Source organism: Gallus gallus, chromosome 4 (genome assembly GCF_016699485.2).
Source record: "Gallus gallus isolate bGalGal1 chromosome 4, bGalGal1.mat.broiler.GRCg7b, whole genome shotgun sequence".
Lineage (NCBI taxonomy): Eukaryota > Metazoa > Chordata > Aves > Galliformes > Phasianidae > Gallus > Gallus gallus.
This window is the reverse complement of record NC_052535.1, coordinates 80,460,885-80,481,440: the sequence shown is the minus strand read 5'-3', so window position 1 is coordinate 80,481,440 and position 20,556 is coordinate 80,460,885. Positions and strand designations below refer to the sequence as shown.

The 20,556-nt window shown below is 36.5% G+C and overlaps 1 protein-coding gene across 9 annotated transcripts in view; it reads left to right on the top strand.

The window, feature by feature from the left end:
- ACOX3 (acyl-CoA oxidase 3, pristanoyl) overlaps positions 1-20,148 on the top strand; it is a 34,985-nt gene extending 14,837 nt beyond the window's left edge. For all 9 annotated transcript variants that reach the window (XM_040699652.2, XM_040699651.2, XM_046940754.1 and 6 more), the window contains 11 exons: positions 5,120-5,216; positions 5,607-5,789; positions 7,124-7,246; positions 8,778-8,898; positions 9,526-9,645; positions 10,282-10,395; positions 11,018-11,133; positions 13,178-13,352; positions 13,831-13,898; positions 14,562-14,648; positions 19,205-20,148. In XM_040699652.2, the coding sequence (XP_040555586.1) occupies positions 5,120-5,216; positions 5,607-5,789; positions 7,124-7,246; positions 8,778-8,898; positions 9,526-9,645; positions 10,282-10,395; positions 11,018-11,133; positions 13,178-13,352; positions 13,831-13,898; positions 14,562-14,648; positions 19,205-19,324 (1,324 nt within the window). In that variant the 3' untranslated portion in view covers positions 19,325-20,148. The remainder of the gene's footprint in view (positions 1-5,119; positions 5,217-5,606; positions 5,790-7,123; positions 7,247-8,777; positions 8,899-9,525; positions 9,646-10,281; positions 10,396-11,017; positions 11,134-13,177; positions 13,353-13,830; positions 13,899-14,561; positions 14,649-19,204) is intronic.
- The last annotated feature ends 408 nt before the right edge of the window (positions 20,149-20,556 follow it).

Here is a 20,556-nt window from a genome sequence, read left to right as displayed (position 1 = left end):
AATTAGTTCTCTGTTTCTGAACTAGTGCTGAACATATCAGTCTATGTAAAACAAGTTCTGAGCTCATTCAGCTCTATCTGCTGCTACCATGCATACAGTTTGTTGAGTGTACAAAAACTGTGGTAAGTGAAGAACAAGTCAAATTAAGCTATCAAAGGTACAGCAATCTACTGCCAAAGAGAAAGCTATTTATTTGAACTGATTTCTTTGTAAGGGAAAAAAGGATCTTTCTGGACAAAAAAGGATTGTTAGCATTGTGTAATTATAATGAAGGACTTCAGAAAACTGAACATTTTTCACTAGCAGTTTAACATTTCATATACAGTTAACATATGATCTCTCTGTGCATACAGCCTGCAAAATCATTCAGTTGTGTTGTCTAACAATCTCTGAAGCCAGATTCAGTGTTCTGGATACTGGAAAACAAACACAGCACCCAAGAGGAAATGGGTAAATGGGATTTGTTGGTCAGAAAAGCAGTAAGTGATGTAAAAGAATCCCTACTAGAAAGAGATTGTATTCTGGGCTTTCAGAGCCTGCAATTCCTTGCATACTAGAGAAGATATCATGCATCACACATCCTCAAGTCCTTCGTATTATGACTTTTAAATAGTTAACTTATTTATTTATTGTGTGTTCAGTAGTATTTCAGTTTCAGTGCCAGTAATTCATAAAGATTCTCCTACTGCTGTTTTAAGCATAGACCAAACAAAAGCACACTCCTTCAAAGACTTTTTGTCTCCCAGTATTTATACCCTTAACTCTTACTTAGATTTCCTAATGGTTGCAGTGATTTTACTAAGAAAGTAGGAGCTGTAAATTTTAGAGCCTAAATAGTCTCCCAGAGCTTCATTTTACAATCCAAAGCAGAAGTCGGTGAAGATAAGTTGTACACTATGCTCCTTTGGGTTTTTGTTTCTACTCCCACACTGCCTTTTCCTTTGTGCTGGAACCAGCATTTGTGTAGCTGTGCAGTGGACGCAGCTAGGGAACTGGAACTGTCTGAAAACTAATCTGACAAAAATACAGTCTGTTTTCAAACAGATCATTTGTCAGGTCTGGTTCACTGCAAGGCCACAGAAGAGGCTGTTCCTGTACAGGAAAAAGGACAATACAGGGATGTAAATAAGAAAGCAAGTATAGTGATCAGTCCTGCTTCTCAAGCAAATAACGCTTGTCTGTATTTTTTATTGCCCTCCAGCTTCTGGCCAGAGCCACAGTCAATTGTGTAAAGAGCAATAATAATGAAGCAGCTATGAGATAAAAATAATTGTTAAAAATGCCTTAAGTTATCTGAATTCATTATCATCAATCCTTGTGAGCAGTGCCACTTTCAAAGTTAAACCAAATATTTTGCGAGACATATCTTGTATATTTGCAACTTAAGTCAAAACAGTGACTTTGCATCATTGATGTTTCCCTGTTTTGCCCTTTCCACCTAGTTTCTACAGACAAGGTGAAATATTGTATGGATGCATACAATACTGTGCACATTACTAAGATGTTATAATGCTGAAGAGAACTGCCTTATCTCCTCACTTTTGTCAATTTCCAATACCTCAAAGCTGCACAGCTGCAGCCAGTACATCAAGATGCCTATCTCAGTAACAGGCACTGGCAGTACTAAAGGGAAAAGAGGGATACAGATCTGGTCATGCACTTGTTTTATCACCGGCAGAGCTAGGGCTTCACATCTGCAGTGCATTTCATACAGCCTTTGTTGTTTTTTTTTCCTCAGCAGAGCTATGTCAGCTCTTGACTTTTGCAGGAGTCTACACATTCAGAGCTCCTTGCCAGACTGGCACTTAAACTCACTCACTTTATGGTGAGTGGGTCTTAGTGTCTCCGTGAAGTCTATTAAGATAGGATTAGGAGGCCTATGTTGTTTTTATACTACTATTGGGCATTTCTGTTGCAGACCTTCATTCTTAGATTAGCGTCCTGTTTATAGAAGCTGGAGCTTAAGTTCTGCCTTGCAGATTTCCCCAGCTTGTCTGTAACTCTTCTCAGCTCTAACCTTTCTGTGAGTTTCAGTATGGAATATGCAGTATTTTCTTTCTCTTCTACGAGTTTCTCACCAAACCTTTTAAGTACTTTTCTTCCCAAGGTTTACTGTGCTCCATAAACAGCCATTGATTTGTAGTCTTCCATTCATCTGCTTTCTTTTTGTGCCTGGAAGGATGGAAGAAACTGTCAGTGTACCAGCTCTAACATAGTCAATAACACAAGCTGGCAGGAAATGCGTTTGTGTGGGTTTGAAATTCACCGAAGCATATTTGAGCTATTTGTACCATAGGTAACAGCTTATTAACTTAGTACTGGCAAAAGGAGCTCATGGCTTTTCCAGCTGCTCTTTTTTTTTTTTTTATCAGCATTACTGCACACCAGATGAATTACTATTGCATGATTTAAAGTCAGGAAGATTAACTTTGCTTGAAATGTTCCCTAAACTACTGGCCAAATAACCCAAACAAAAATGCTACTATTGGAATAGTAGCTCTTCTAATCTAGGTAGAGATGTACGTAATACAGTTGTTTTACTCAGGTATTAGATTTTGTAAAATTCCACATTTCTTTAGAGCTCTATGAATCATATTTGAAGTGACAGCTATCTGTCTTTCCTGCAGAGAAGTCTTAATCTCAGAAACACTAATTGCTATGTAGAAGAGGCCCTAAGTAGGGCAGCTTTCAAGCCTATGGTCTTGTCATCACCGTGTGAAATGTAGCCATTTTCCAAACTTACTGGTACTTGATATCCCCATGACTGTATATACAGTTCCATTATTGTAAGATATTTCTACTTTTCCTCAATCATTTAAGGAGATTTTCCCCTGAATGCGTTGACAGATGTGGTCTGTGTCTATTCACTATGCTTGCTAGGCTAATAACCATTAGAAATGTAATAGTTGACTTCATTAAATATTACTATTTATTTTTAATATGTTCCGATATCAAGTTCAAGTTGGCCAGAATGCCTAACATTTTCAAATTGCAAAGTTCTTGGAGACGGAGCATAACAGCAGTTGGCAGTCAAGTCACAAGGTTGCCTAGCTCCCAAGTCCTGTAAGGTTCTGCTTTTATTTTCAACACTTGTGCTTATAGACAATGTATTGTATTTCTTTCCTTGTGAGAATTTTCCACGGGATTTTTAATTGCTAATTCTGTCTCACTCCTTAGCTTCTCAAAGATTTTGCCATTGTACGTGCCTCTGATCTGATAGCAGCTTACAGAAAAAGGAAATAATAATCTCTAATGGCCATTATCAATGAAAAAAATCTAAATCAAAATGATTCTAGATAACATTTAATAAGCTGCAGAAGTAGCTACCTTATACTATGTCTGACTGTAAGTATTTTCCAGTAATTACAGTCTTCCTTACTGTTTGAATACATTTGTACCTTCTAATCTAATGCTTACTTTGTGAGCTCTTAGGAGCAAGCTCCTACTTATTCTGTGGATGTACAACTAGCAAAACAGAGCGCTGAACCAGGAACCTAAACATTGCCATGCACATCCTCTTGTAATTAATGTAATGAGTAATAATAAAAATAACCCCTCAAGTTCTATCTAACGTGTGTGCAATTGCTTAAAAAGTAACAGAGTTGCTATACATTTTTATGTGTGATAGGCTTCATTTGGTATATAGAGAGTGGAGAAAGTGAATTTAACCAAAAGACCTTTTTTGAATGAGATTTTTTACTTTCAGTGATAAGAAAAAATACTAACAAAGATGGATGTGACATTTTCTGTTATGCTAAATTTGGTTCTATTATGAAGTAGTGTTGTCCCACTGAAACATGCACTTAACAAAGCACTTCTTAGAATGGTTAAGTCCAGTTAGGATAGCCTGCTTTTCTCTGTGGCTAATTCTGAAAATGCTCTGTATCTCTAAGGCTGAATAATTTCAGTATGCAGATATGTTTCCTTGGAAACAACTCATAATTTTAAAGCATGTGCAGCAGTGCAGCCCGTATGTAATTTATTAATGCGAAAGACCTGGATCTCATGGGCCTTATTAAGTTGATCAGCCTGTATTGGCAAGCAAAAGGAATTTGCTTTGATTACAAATACAGCTTTTCAAGTGCTATTAGATGCTGAGATATTAGTGAGTGGAGCAGATATTACTGTTGTTGAGCCAAGTTGTATGGCCCATTTGGGTGAGACGGTTCATATGCTTTCTTCCTGAAGAATAGGAACACTTGGGACATTCTGTCAATTCTGATAGCTGATGCTAGAGTATCACAATTTAGAAAAGACAATGTCACTCATTCCTTGTTAAGATGGCACATTCCAGGGAATAGGAATCCTAGTTTAAGCAAAGAAAGGGTCTCCTTTCAGTTCCTTCTTATTGCACTAAATCAGTTGTGTACTCATTTGTATTACAAATAATACAAAAGAACTTCACAGATCTGTATTTTAGAATCCCAACAATGTAGTGTCTCTGTTCCAAAGCATCTACTATCTACGGATTGCACTGAGCAGCACCTCAGTACACCAATAAGCCATTTGGTACAGCAGAATTTTCTGTGGTGAGGAATTTTTTGGAGTCAGAATTGTCCAGTCTAGTTCTAAGCAGGAGAAGGAAGTTGAGTTGTTTGTCTAACCAAGCTTTTTAATAACTGAGATAACTAAATTTCCTATGTTCATGCAGACCAAGAGTTCATTTCAGGTCTGTGGGATGTTGATGGTGTAAGTGTCTGTTGCACTGACTCTGTATGAGGTCTCTAGTAAGTAACTTTTAAGTAACTTTACCTACTGTCCCTCCCCTTACAGAGCATACATTACTCTTCCATTAGTTGGTCTTTTTTACTTATTTACTTATGGAGTTGCTGAAAAGGTCCCCTAAGTGTTCTTTTTTAAGCATCACCTTAATTATTGAAAAAACCTCGAGGTTAAGAGTGATAGCAAATCATTTCCAGCTTGAACTTCCTCTACTGCCCTGAGTGTGAAAGCCTTTGTTCTTCCAGGCATACTCTGTGAAAATTACTTCCCTGGCTTGATGGATTCACTGATAAGCACTGTGCAGTCTTGTTTTTGTTGTGACTTTATTTTCTGTAATGTAGACATTCTACTCTACATCAAGGTAGATTTTACGTTATTTGTGTATTTGTTTGACCAGGTTTGCCATGTTCCACAATGTCAGGATACCTAAAGAAAACATACTGAATATAACTGGAGATGTCTCACCTGAAGGAAAATACTCAAGTTCTTTCAAGGTATGAATCAGTTTTGTTTCACTAATATAGTTCATTAAATATACAGAGGTTGAGCATGTGGCCCTCATAGGTTGGGATGTTCTTGATACCTTGACCTAAATGGCTGGTGAAGCAGTTTGATGTGAATACTGATATTCAAATTGCCTTTCAGAGATGACTCAATTCACCTAATTGGTTTTACTGATTTCCTGCTATTTAGCCTACCTTGGCAGTCCCACAGTAGCTTAGAGAAACTACTTTGGATTTTCTCTGAACAGCTTAACTGAATGTGCCAGTAAATAAAACTTTCCTGGTCTACGGGGCTTCTGATCATTCTACCAGAATTGTATCTTCGAGGCAGGCAACGAATTATTAGCCTCACCATTTAGTCTGTGCCTTTTATTTATTTAGGATGTTAAGGAGCGTTTTAGTGCAGCTCTTGGATCCTTGTCCTCTGGCAGAATTCTGATCACAGCAGTTTCTGCGACCAATTTAAAGCTTGCCTTATCAATAGCCATTCGCTTCTCAGCAACTCGCCATCAGTTTGGACCGACTGATGAAGAAGAAATACCTGTTATTGAATATCAAACACAGGTAAAAACTTTGGACTTCGCATCTATAGGCTTTTATATAATGACACAGATTTAGAGCTATCGCAAATCAAAACAGTGATGCTGGAGTTGGTGACAAATAAAGTTGTCTTTCTCATCTGAAGTGTAGATCTTGGAATAGCTAAAATACAACAAAATATTCATATCTCTGTGAAGGACCTATAAACATCTGTCTTCTAAAGCAATAACCTTTTCTAAGAAAGACTCTTCTTTATGTGCACAAAAAAGTACTGATGAAGAAAATAGCATAAAAAATGTTTATGCATCTTTTGCAATTATCCTTATTTTCTCTTTTTTAGACTTTATTCTGCAGAAGTATAGAAATCAATGATATTCATTGTGTGATATGTCAAGCCATCACTAATTTTGATAGGAATATAGCCAGTAATTTTTTCCAAAGAATATGCAGATGAAAAACACGTTTTGCTCTGAAAAACAATAAAACAGGAAAAGTTGTAGTAAACTGGGAAATAGTGAGAGATCAACTGAAAGAGAAAGTTTACTATATAAGAAGTTTTAGAAACAAACTTATCCAGTTTGTCCTTGCAAAGTGAGTGCTTTTTTTTTAACCCAAGCATTGCAATTAGTCTTGCAACTTAGGAAGCTTTCAAAGCTTTCAACGAACTTGAGCAAAATCTGCTTTCTTTCCACCTTATTTTAATGAACCTGAGGCAACATCCCACTTCCGTAAGCCTCTGGTTTGCTCAGCTTCACCCTATTCTGTAGGCTATGCTTGCTGAACCTCTCCTTCCCTTCTTGATATACCACAAAAGCTTCCTTAAGCAGCTTCCCTTTTCCTTTATGGGCTTCCATCTGATTTGCACATTAAGATGTCATTTTCTCTTCTACCCAGCCCTGTGTTGTTTTTCCACAGAATGCAGCAAGCACTAACCTACATCAGCAATTAATAAAGAAGTGAAACAGTTGTACCCTTCGTGATGTTGATACCGAAGAAACATATGAATCATGACTGGCCCCTGGCATGCCAGACATTGTATAAACACAGAGAAAAAATACTTCATTGGTCCCCAAAGCTACAGTGAACTTTTGCACTGGTTTAACAGGATGTTTATCAGAAATTCGTAAAATTCATGGACTGAAATAGTGTAACTGTGATTAATTTATAGACTAGTTACCCTTAATTATGTTTATAAATGGTTATTGCTAAGCTGTCTTCACCATAAAATACAGTTCTTCAATTTGAACAAAGTAAAAATAAGTGTGTTGTTTCAAAACTATAAGATAGTTATGTATATAGAACCATAAAGTATATGTGTTTATCAATTAGTAATCAATTCTATTTAATTAATATTCCAGCAATGGCGTCTTCTTCCATATCTAGCTGCTGCATATGCCTTAGATTATTTCTCCAAATCACTGTTTGAGAACTTTGTGGAATTTTATGCAGGCTTATTGACAAAGCAAAGGAGTCAGAGACAGGTGAGATATTTACACATTTCCTCTTAGCTGAGCTTTTACTACAGCAGACAGGAAACTGTTAAAGTGAAGGACCTACTTAGAAGTCTTAGGTCATCTTATGATCAAGAATGACATCTCAGAAATGTAGTAACGCAAAGTGATGGATAAAGCTGCCTTCAGAAGAGCACCCAAATGAGTTTTGATGGAGTGGTTAAAGTTTTATTGGCTTTGCTGGTATTTAAGACTATGTTTCCTGGCAGAACTGTTTATTGTAATTTTACGATAATGTAAATTCAGTTTGATTGTTGTGAATATGGTACCACAGAAGGTATTTATCAAAAACTTTCTGAATTGATTCTATTCTTAATTACTGCACAGACTATGCAAGTATGGCTTGAATTTGCAATTCATATTCAAGCATTAGGATATACTCCTTTGGAGAAAAACAAAGATTTTTGAGTCTTAATGCTGAATTTCTCAGCCACACTCAGTCCATCAAAAGTTACCCCTTCATAAATGAAGTAGTTTGATCTATTAGTCTCTGTGCAAGGACTGATTCTTAGCCAAAATAACTGCAGAATGAATTTTTATAGCATATAAATTATATATATGTATTTAAATCTTGACAGTTTTAACTGTTAGGGCCTACACAGTGGCTGTATAGTGCTAAGATAATTTAAACATTCATATTTTTCCTGCTAAAATAAAGTCTGTGATGGATTTCTGTGCTAGTGGTTAGGTATTCTAACAGAAGAAGAGTCTATTTGATTGTTTAGTGTTATTTGATTGTTTAATGTTTTATCTCTAGAGATCTCCAGTGCAGTCATTAATGTTAGGCAAAATACTGGCCTTCAGAGACAAATTGTAGTAGAAAAAATCTGATCCTTGACAATTTTAACAATTTAATCCTTCTGAATTCCTTTTATTCTAAAGGGGATCAAAAGGAAAAAAAGAAAAAGAAAGAAAGAAAGAAACAAGCAAAAATGGAGAATTGCTCTCCAATTGCCCTTGGTAGTATTAACCCAACATCTCCAGAAACTCTTTGTAGTGTGGAATTTCCAAGCATTCTTTCAAATGAAGGCCGTTATTAGTAGTGTAAGTGCAGGCTACAGTAATTCTTTGGAACATTGCGGGGCACCATTAAAATTTTCAAATTCTTGGCAAAAGTGGTGCTTAAAAGATCAATGGAGACCATGGAAGGCAGTAAATAATGTGAATATCTCCTTGTCAACCTGAGAGAAAGCGATTGTTTATATCACAGAGGAGGCAGAAGCTTTCTCTGGACATTCTACCTTCAACCACCTGCCACTCCATCTCTGGGAGGTAATCATTGATTTATCCCATGCAATGCCATGTCAGCTAGCACATCCCAGCCACCTACCCGTATGTCCATTGTCTGGCACAAATGTTTCCTATCCCATATGAGAATGTTAGTATCCGAAGGCTTTTGTGGCAGATTACTTTGGGGGGAAGCAAAAGGAAAAAAAAATGCTCTGCACTTACATAGATCTCAGAAAAATTATTACTGACTTGTAACTTGATTTTCACAAAGGCTGATTTGGGACGTGAGATTCATGCCTTATCTGCTGCCAGTAAACCCCTGTCTTCTTGGACTGCTCAGCAGGCAGCCCAGGAGTGTCGAGAAGCTTGTGGAGGACATGGTTACCTTGCCAGTAAGTCACAGACTACTGCATGCACTCATCAGAAGGAGAATGTTTACATTCAGCTGTAATTTGACTGTTGTTCAGAGAGTCATAGAATAGTTTGAGTTGGAAGAGACCTTTAAGATCATCTAGTTCCATTCCCCCCCTATAGGCAGGGACACCACCTACTAGACCAGGTCGCTATATCTAGTCTATATTTGTGTCGTGGTGTCTGAATTTTAGGAATATGTTTAGATAGGGCTTTTTCCCTCAGATCTGTATTTTAACATTTATTTTATACCTGACAGTACAAAAAAAAAAAAACCCCAAAAAACTAAACCTGTCCAGTATATGCACCAGCATTTGGACAGAATAAGAGACTGTATGATTCAGTGTTAGTTCCAAAAATAAAGATGCAGATTTTACTGAGGAGAATTCCCCTTCTAAGATGAATGCCACACTTCTCTAAAAGCTTTGTAGTATATTCATTTTTGCAAGCTAAATAGTGAAATTCCAGGCTCAAATGTTGCTAAGAATGTCTGTATACAAAGGAGCAGACAACTGTTTTACATTTTATCACAGAATAATTATTTAATCCCTCATAGTTTCCACTGATATATAACAATGTATTAAAATGTGAGCTTTTTTTTTTTAAAGTGAATCGTCTGGGTGAAATCCGGAATGATAATGATCCAAACTGCACATATGAGGGAGATAACAATGTCCTGCTTCAGCAAACCAGCAGCTACTTAATGAGCTGGATGAATTGCATTAGAAGTAAGTTTTGATTCTGGAATCATGTGTTGGACTCAGCAGTGAGTAGATAATGGAATTAAAAGGTATTTTCTGACTGAAAGCAACTGATAGTCATTTAATCATTTTGTAGAGCATAAATGATGTGCTACAGACTCCATCATATGATACATTCCCAAATACACAGATATGCGCTGCAAGAAATGTCCTGAGACTTGCAGAAGCTAGCTAGATGTTTAGCCATCCCTAATTATGTCAAGTAAAATCTTATTTCTTGAGAAGTGCAGTTTAGTTCAGTGAAACTACTCCTAACACTGCTGTAAGTCGTATCACCTGACTTTGTAGCAGTCTCCTCTGTCAGTACATTTTTGTAGTTCTGCAGATAGATGATTTTGTTTCAGTTTTCTAGCAGTGGTTTCCACTGCCTAGAAAAGTTAGTGATAGGAATTGAATCCTGCAGGGCTCATAAGCAGAGGTGTCAGTTTCTTCAACACTTGTCCAGCAATTCTCATTGGCCTGGAGTAGGCCATAATAAAATGAGTATTTGTCTTAATTGCACATGACCTATCAAGAGGATGTATGACTTTATAGTGGGCTTTTAGTTCTAAAAAGTCTGATTTATTTTCTTGTAAGTAATTTTTATTTTCTTTGGTTTTTCAGATAAAGTGCCTTTTGAATCTCCTCTTGGAACAGTAAACTTTTTGCAAGACTACCATCATATCATTGGCTGGAAATTCAAAGCCAATAGTATTGACGATTGCATGGACTCCTCAGGTAGCCTTTTGGTTTCAGCTTACAGTAGATCTTAAATTCCTTTCAGATTCAGAGATTTGAGATTATTAGGTATTTGTCACATTACTATTTGATGACTTTCTTTGTGTTAAATGTATTAAAATGCATTTCATTTTAAAATAGTATTCTAGAATAGCATTTGTGATGTAGGCTTTTTGCCACTGTACTGTTGTTTTCAAGTGAAGGGGTAGGCTCACAAAATGTAGACTTACTTCTATTCTTTTATTTTCAGAGGAGACTAAGTACCCTTAGACCTAAGTCTTAATATAGGAGAGAATATGACAAGGTAAAATATTTAATGAAATCAGAAAATACTTGTGTCCAAACTGAACTGTGTATATACCTTGTCTTTTAGCTTTGGTTCAGTTGGAACTAGTGTATGGACAGGCATGATATGTCATCGCTGTATCTTTACAATCTATCTCACTCAGCATTTATTTATTCCAGCTGCAGTAATAGGCAAAGTGTTACATTAAGGGATTGATTAACAACACCTTCACATTTCATCTCAGATAACAAATGGGACTGCAGTAGAATCTGCATGTGAGTTCTAGCATTATAAATGTCAATGTTAAGAATTTGGGCTTTCTTCTCTTTTGCACAGTTCCTTTAGCAGCATATAAATGGCTGGTTTGCTACTTGCTCCGAGAAAGTGACCTAAAGCTGAGAAAGGAGAAGCAGTCTGGGCACAGTGATTTTGAGGCAAAAAACAACTGTCAGGTAGTGCTTATTCAACTTTCCTATTTTAATTGCTTATTTTCATCCACATTTGCCAGACCCTGTTGTTTTTTACCTTGTGTCATTAAGTAAAATTTCCTCAAGCACAAGGCAGCAAATCATCTAACTAATAATATGTAATTCCTGTCCATTTGCATTGTACTGAACATGATAGAAAGAGGACAGTTATGGTCAGCAGAAGTTTTCCAAGATATATTTTTTTTCAGAAAAGTTGCAGGCATATGCTGAGTGGTGTATGTAAGTGGGGTATCACGACTTCTGAAAACTAAATCTACTACTATTAAATCTACTGTGGCATCTGATTATTACATCTCCATCTGCTCTTGTGGCCAAATACATACTGTAGGAAAGAATCTTGCTCTGGCAGGTAGGTAAACTAGATGACCTAATAGGTCTTTTCCATCTCCAATTTCTATAGTGCAAAGTACTCATGAAAGATACCAGACTGACAGCATTGGAACCTGAAAAGGAAACATTGACAATCTACAAATAGCAGATCCACTCTCTCACCAGAGAGTTTTAACAGCTAGTAGTGGCTTAACTCCAAATTTCAGTTTATATCCCAAAAGTCCCCAAATTCTTCTGTTACCTCCATGAGAAACTGGCTTGTATCCAAGAAAAGAAAACTTGCCATTTGTCACTGAATAGAGAAATCTGTTCCCTGAAGATGGGCAATGTGGCTCACCTTACCTGCAAGGTTCATTAAAAGCAGCGGGAAGGAATGTTCAACTCTTCACCTATAAAAAGCCTTCAAAAAGGGATGGTATCTATAAAACCAATGGTGGAGGAAACCTTTCCTATTTTAGCCCTTGAAGTGGCCTATAAGAGGTGTCCTTCGGGGTCAAATTCAGAATGAGAATTGCCTTCTGGTTGAATGCAAAATAAGTTCCAGAAATTGATTGCTTGTAACCTGGCCAACTCTTTTAAGGCTTATGCCAGTCAGCATGTTAGAGAAGATGGTCTACACAGCAGTATGAATGTTATTCACCTCAATTCTCTTTTATGTTCGTTATTCTAAAGTGTAAAGAAATGTAGGCACACAACTGCTTCTCAGATAGGCTTCGATGCAGCCCACATCATTAGTTTTCTTTTCTTCCTACAATTTGTCTCCAGGACAAGAAGTTTGGTTATTTTAAACAACATACCTCAAAAACATCCAAAAACGATTTCCAGGCTGTGCTTTGATTCATATTTAATTTTAAAGTTTCTGAGCATGAAGAAGCACTTCTCTGTCAGCACAGTGGCTGACTAATATATAGCATTTTCTCTTGGTATGGTAGAGCTGGAGGAGATTCCTAACCTATGTCCCAAGGCAGAAAGAAAAAGTGCTTTATGTTACTTCTCTATGATGTCTCACACTGGCTGGAAGATTACCAACCTCAGAAAGTAGGAAGATCCATTTATTTTCAGCCAGGAGCTGGATAGAAACAATACAGAAATGTGAGTAAAGGTAAAGGAGGAAATAGAATTTATAGGAGAAGAATATGGAATTAATTCTTAATGCTTCATCTGGAATATTGAGACCTATTTCAATCTCGTTAGAGAATTCATACTGCAATGTTCTGATATAAATAAGTTCATCTAGTAAGGGGGAAGTCATCCCCCTATTCATGACCCTGAACTTAGCAGGTCTGATTTTTCCTGCTCTTCTCTCTAATGTAGCTACTTGTTCCTGTTCAGTCTGGGTGCAACAAGCACTGCCAAAACACTGTTTACGTTTTAGGTGTACAGTATGTGCTCCCTTCAGATTGAGAAGAGAATACCCAAAATGGAAAACAGTGGAAAACTGGGATCTCATTTCTTAGGGGCATTTCATATGGCATCTTGTGACTAAACTTTGCAAAGAAATTGTGGAAAGGCTTTAATCCTGAAGTTTCTTTTTAGACTTCATTTAATCTCAAGCTGTATCAGCAGATCTAAATCAACAAATCTCCACTGATGTCACCACAGAAACACTATTTTGCAGCATCTGGGAATTGTTGCCTTGTATTTCGTTGCTCAGTATTCTTCTCTGCTTTTTCCTAAGGTGTATTACTGTCGATCATTAGCCATTGTTTTTATTGAGCAAACAGTCTTACAAAGATACCATGACTACACTCATGATCCCAACGTACCATCTACTCTGCAGCCAGTGCTTAAGAATCTCAGTGCTCTGTATGGACTCTGGTCTTTAAGTAAACATCTGGCTGTGCTCTATCAAGGTGAGACAACTCCCTGAGTACACTGTGCATGTCATTTTATAATAGCCCTAATGTAAAGATCAGAGACTTCTTCCCATGTTGTATTTTAGCAAGGGGAGGGACAGATTATTAGGATTTAGATTATAGCATTTTCTTATTGCCCACATAATTTAAAACATTCACTCTGGACAAAATTTTTAGGAGCAAGGATCTGGAGCTAGAAATTAACCCAGAATGCTCTCTCTTAGCTTAGAGAGGATGGAGGGCTCCGAAATTTCATTGTGATTAAGTGCATGGGGCAAAACAGAGGATCCAAATGTCTTAGCCTAATGGTTTTGCAGTCATCTCATTAATAAAAGGCAGTAAATGCAATTACAGAGGAGCATCTAATTAGTCTCTCAAATACTGGATGGATAAACTCCTTAGTAAAAGGGTTTTATCAGTGTAATCTTAATTAATGTAAGCTTCTTTGAAAATTTTATTGTGAATATATTTGCAGGTGGCTATGTTTCAGGTGAACAAGCTGGTAGATTTGTTCAAAATGCTATTCTGGAGCTTTGTAGCAGGGTAAGTATTTCATTATTGTTTGTTGTGCTTAAATAATAATATAGTATATGAAAGAGGAATACCATTTATTCCATACTTGAAGGAGTAAAGTAGGAGGATATTGACTCAAGAGTTTCTGAATAACTTGATGTAAGAGAGTATTCTTAACTGATTGACCCTAAATCAAGCCCTATTTTATTTACTAGAAAATGAGAAATAATATAACTTAAAAAATAATGATCTTTAATTTGTTGCCTTTGGAAAAACAGCAAAATACTGTGATTCACTTCTATTTATTTCACTGTTGTGTTAACTTATGAATTGGTTTTGTCAATGAAAAAGCTTTTAAGACTGTATCATATTTTTCTTATGTAAGTAAAAGTTAAATAATAATCTAGAAATTATGTTTTTAAAGTTCTAAATTCTGTTTTTATGTATAAAAACACTACAGTCTTGGTTAAAATGCTCTTTAAAACTCCTAAGCAAAGGAAGAAAACATGTAAAGTATAGTTTCTTCTTGATGATTACGTTGAGGAAGAAGAGTAAAGTAAATTGTGTCTTCTTATTGTGGATTTCTCTTAAGTTACCTCTAGCTGGTACTTCATGCAAATAATCTTTATGCTGCTCTGTACTTCACAGGTAATCATAGAAGTTGCCAAATGTGTGTCTTTTCTTTTTAAACAGTTGAAAGATGACGCAGTTGCCCTTGTTGATGTCTTTGCTCCTCCTGACTTCATTCTCAACTCTCCCATTGGTAAAGCTAGCGGGGAGGTAAGATTTCTTGTGTTTTATATTTATACCTTTTCTTCTTGTGTTATTCATAAAGGGAATGTGCACGAAGGGACATAAGCAAATTTCCTATTCTGCATTTTCTCTTGTCCTACTTTGTATTCTAATGATACTAGGCTTTTGCTTTCTGCTTCAGATGGGAAACTTTGGTCTACAGTGTTTTAAATTTCTGACTTCTTTTGGTCCTGAAACAATTGTACTAGGTAGCTTTTTCTTTTACCTTTTTTTTTTTTCCCCATTATCTACTATTTTTCAATAAACAGTGAAATTCCACCAACCTATGCTAAAGCCAAAATTCTCTCAGCCACTGACTGTTATGACCTTGCTTGGCTTTAAGGTATATCCCTGTAATAATGTTATTTATCAAATCATATTTTCTACTCAAAAGAGTCTTGATTTCCTAACAAGAGTTCTGTTTCGGACTTGTACTTACCAGACCCTGGAAGAGTGAGGTCCAAATTCCATTCTTTTTTACCCAGGAAAATTTGTGAATGTGATCACAGAACACATAACTCATCTGAATGCATGCTTAACCACTGAAAACAAGCAATCTCATAAATGATGCTAGAGTCCACAGAGCTTTGCAAAGGAACATATAGATATTTCTTCATTGAATTCATTGAACTTCAGTGGAGGAAATTGGAGTGTTCATGGTGGTTCACACCTGTGGAATTTTAACTGAATCGTCAGAGTGTTTTTCCTAGAACACCTCTGCTTTCAGCCTAAAGCTTTTCCTCATAGTGTTGAACTGAAGGAGAACTGAACCCTTCAACCTAAGGTCTTTTGGGAAAGCTCTTTGGCTATTTATGTGCATTTTCAGGAGTTCAAAGTGCACATAGATTCCCAAAGAAAAACTATCGATCTGATTTAATCTTGGTACGCCTGTAAAGCCTTCAAGAATTAGCACTTGTTCTTTCAGAACATTTGTAATTCTTTGGAACATGACTGTTCAACATGCTTACAAAACAGCGCTGCAAACATCCTGCCATCTTCCCTGTACTGTCACTGCAGAAACTTCTGGTATATAGGTTGCACTGAACAAGCAGTTCCCTCGTCAGTGTCCATTTGTGACTTTGAAACTTGCCTCCACTTGAAGAAGACACTGCTTTGGAGTAACCAGAAAGGAGAGTGTGTGGTCAGGCACTCAAAGTACAGGGCTACCTTTGGAACAACAGTTCTCAGAGTGCCTTTGGTAAAATGCACTTTTCACATACCTTTCCTTCTCAGTGATTCCACAACTGAAGGAAAATAGAAAGGTAGCATGAACACTTTGCTCTTTGTACTCATGCCTTTGAGGAGAGGCAAGCTATAATCACGCTGAATGCATAAAAACAGAAGAGAACAAAGTACAAATGAGAGTATTCAAAGTAGAAATGTTTCTACTGTGGACTATGCATAATTCTGAAGAACTTCGGTTATGAGTAAATAATTTTCTGTTTGGGCTGCAGTAACTGAGCCTTTTAGTAGTGACAGAACAGGAAAAATTAGTGGAGAGCTCCACCTCAGCATAGTGACTTACTGTGGCTTAGTTATTAGCCTATAGGAAGGAGCATTTAATGATAGATCTATTCTTTCAATTATTCAATTTTATTTAAATATTTGAAAATATGATTATTTTTCAAGTCAAAAAGAAATTGGTTTGTCTGTTTGTTTGTTTGTTTTACTTGATTTGTGACAGATTCACAGAAGTCTGCATCGCTTCCTTACTCTCACTGTTCTACTCTGCTTTGACCACCTCAGAACTACCTTTCAGGAAGTGCTTCCCAGGTTTCATACCATACAGTATGTGGCAGTTTGGTACTAACCAGTATAAGGACCAGCATTATTACAGGGATCTCTGATTTTAATACAAACGTGAAAGAACGTGTTTTATCCGCAGCTCTCCTTACTTTAATGAGTATATAACCTATCCTCTGGTTCTGCCACATCCTTTCAGAGGTGTCATAACCAGACCTGCAAGCAGGATTCAGGATGTGACTGTACCGTGGATTTGGCTTTGTTAGGTCATGGTGCCTCTCTGCTTTTTTTTTTCTTTTTCTTTTTCTTTTTCTTTTTTTTTTCTCCTGATGTATTTAAAGAGCTGTGTTTCATTGCAAAGCCTCAGCAAACCAAAATTCTTGCTTACTGGCCAACCCTATTTAACAGGCCAAGCTGTGGGATAACTGTTATGTAGAGACTGATGTCACAGTACAGCAGTTTGGTTTAGCATGGAGAGACCCTGCAGAGATTCACTACAGCCTGGGGAGAGTGCCAGGAAGTTTGACAAGATTGCTGAGTCAAGTGTACACGATGCTTTTCAATACTCTTTGTATGTGTCTTCATGTCTAAAGTTGATCATTGTTCCCATGGTGATCAAGAAATACAGAAGGCAGTCCAGATGTTAAAGAGACGCTGACCTAACAGAGTAATTACTTTGGTAACCCAGACTCTACAAATAAAGGAAGAAGGGCTTGCTCTGCATATCAAGCCACCTCAACAAAAGGACTGTAATTATCACTGAAAACCTTTTTTTCCTTTCTGTAGATTTTTGAGGCTTAAATTAATGAACGCTCCCAAGGTAATTCTGAAAGACGGAACATCATACAAAGACTGTAAGGATATCTGTATTGGCCAAAAGCCCATTTGTACCTAATGGTCTCCCTCACACAGAAGTTGTGGATGCTATAGCCAAGAATATAAAATATGGGGCAAATAGACAGTAATCCGTTCCTAAGGTACTACCCCCTTTCTAGCAGTCAGCTGGAGATTGCTTATCAGTAGCTGATAAAGCTGTCATGTAATGGATTTGGCTCGCCTCTCTTTGGGTTATTTTGTGCACTCTAACAAAAAGTTTGGATTGATTTCTCACACAAATACAAAAGCCATAGGGACTTATTAATGTTAGGGATTAGCATTAGGAATTTGGAACTGTTCTATTTCTACATACATCACTGAAGTTAATACAATTTATTCACTTCTTACAGAATGTCTTTAGTTTATTAAATCGATTGTGAAAGAGTGATGTCAATTTATTCTAGCAACCGTGTATCTTCAGCTCAGCAGCACAGCATTTTGGGACTTCTGAAACCATCAGACAGCCTTACCTGCATTAATTGCAGTACAGACTTTGAACAATGTGAGACAAGCAGATGGGACTGTAAATACTACTGATTTCCTATTGTACTAAATACTTGCTAAAGTCTTTGCAAAATTATTAAGTCATATTGAGAAAGTAATTTAAAGTAGGGATACCCAACCCATATTCTGTAGAATTCAGGGAGGTTTTCTGATCTGCCTCTAAGTCCATAGCTTTTAACTTGTGCAAATGTTTTCAACTCTAATTTGAAAAAGGCTACCAGCCCTTCAGTCAAAGATAATACTTAATAAAACTGTTGCCTCCTAACTGTCTAGTGTTAGTTCCCTATTCAATGCTATCTTTGCAAGTTATCAAAAATGAATTCAGTCATTTTAGTACAAGTTCTGGAGACCACAAGCCACAGACAATAAGCAGAAGAAAAGTTTCCAAATTTATAATGGGCAGCTTTTAGTACTAAGAATTCCAATTTTATTTAAAAAAAGCTTTAATAATCTGGACAACATTTCCCCGTAGAAGCTTGGACAATCTCAGCTTAAATATATTGTCTCCATGTTTATTTCAAGTTTAATTAAAAATTGTTAAATAATGAGCTTAGAATGGATGAAATAGTTAAATTTAGCCAACGTAATCACAGTGAAAATGTATTTAATATTTAAATGACTTATGTTAATATTTATTTAAATCACCACAAATACATATAGGGCCAAGCCTTCTTTTCATGTAGATGTGAAGCTTTCCACTTTCTATCAGTGACTGCTTTTATACTACATACGTTAATGTGGTATTGTACTGTACTCAACCTTACTGCTGAAGATCCAGGCATCATCTTTCTATAATGTTATTTAAAGTTCTAAGCCTAAGTGAATTATGACCTGCAAATATTTCTAAAATCACATTTTTGCAGCATCAACTTCCTAAGTACTTTTTATAACTGTTCCACATTGAATTTCAAATTGATGAAGAGTGATGAGCTAACAATCTGCTTACGAGAGACACATTTCTTATGTTCAGACTGAGCAGTACACATCTGGAAGATAAGTTATGTTACTTTTCAGAAATGTATTGAAATAAAGGTAAAAGCAGACATGCATGAGTGCTTTCAGACACAGTCTTCAGGTTTGGACAGAGCAAAGATTAGCTTAATTTAACCTTGCTTACAAATGTCTACTTTTGATGATACAGCTTATGTCAAATTGCAAATAAAAAATTGTAAGGATTACTGTTCTTAGTCCAGGGATGGTGTAAATGACTTATACAAATACTGATTCTCACAGCACTTTGAAATTTTGAGCTTTATCTTTGTATTTACTCTTATCTGTACATAATTATTCACATTGATTATCTAGAAAATCAGCCACAGTCTCATTTCAACCAATATGTTTGATAATCTATCTTTCAGAAATTTTCCTGGTTTTATTTTCTGTGTAAGTAAGTTAGTTTTTTTTTTTTCTTTTTTTTCCAGTTATATAAAAATTTGTGGGCTGAGATCCTTCAAGGCAACAAAGTTCTCAACAGACCTTCATGGTGGGCAGAATTTTGTATTAATAAACCTGTTAAAGGAAGGCTGAGTTCAAGACTGTAAACCAAACAACTTGAAAGAGGCTGGAGGATAGGCCTGAGATGAATACCATATTTCAGACATCAGGAGGAAATGGGTCTGTGTGTCAAAGCACTGAAAGAGATTTTCGTCAAGAAGTGCCAAGTTTTAAAGTAACTTTGAAATAAAGTCCAACTTGTCTCAAGGACTCTTAACATAATAATGACAGGAGTGGGAGCAACACATCTGCAGACTATTCATATTTACTGAAATGCAAAGAATGAAGATTCATTGTGATTACTTCTTTGAAAAGTTTCTATAAGTAAAATGTTCCAATCATTCTCTTGTCTTCAGAAGCATATTACAGAAGTTAGATAATTAACAAACATTTCCACTAGGGCTTATGAGCAAGCTGAACAGAAGTATTTTCTTCAAGATTCTAGGATAATATTATTAAAATGAAAGGGAATCTGAAAGAAGAAAGGAAAAAGGGCATCAAGAACACCAACAGTGATAAACCTGTAGAAGGGAATGGGAATCATTTCCCACAGCTGCTTTAAGTCCTTGAAGCACTTAAATGAATGGATTATCCTTTCATTGCAGAAGAGAACTGGATTTTTAGATAATCTGCCTTCAAATTGTGTATATCTCTGTACATACAAGTAATTGAATGTGACTCTTATGTACATTTTAAAATGCAAGATAGTACAAACAAAAAAATCTTGTATGTGTTCTTTGCTGATTGTAACATTTTCCCTACTGCAAAAATAATGTCAAGCTTGGGATACAGTGACAAACAGAAATCGCACCTATGTTTTGGGTCAGAATATACTCAGATGGATTGTAATAAATACGGTGTTTTAAGAACACATCAGTGGTAGGCTTTATTGAATGTACAGGGATGTTTCTCTTTCAGCTATGCTATCAATACAAAGAGAATATTTATCATTTGTAAGGTGAGTATTATTTATGATTAATTATGGCTAATTTTTGGCTTAGGCTATTAAACAAGTGTGAGTTACTTGAGTGTTGAAGTCCACTTGAGCAGGATCAGACTCTTCTTTATGGAGTTTTGCAGTGTCAGTATTTGAAAGTTTGTAAGTATTTACAACAGGTTTGTAAGTATTTAGGACTAGAGGGAATGGCTTCAAGCTGCGCCAGGGAAGATTCAGGCTGGACGTTAGGAAATACTACTTCTCTGAAAGGGTGGTCAGGCACTGGAATGGGCTGCCCAGAGAGGTGGTGGAGTCACCAACCCTGGTGGTGTTCAAAGAGCG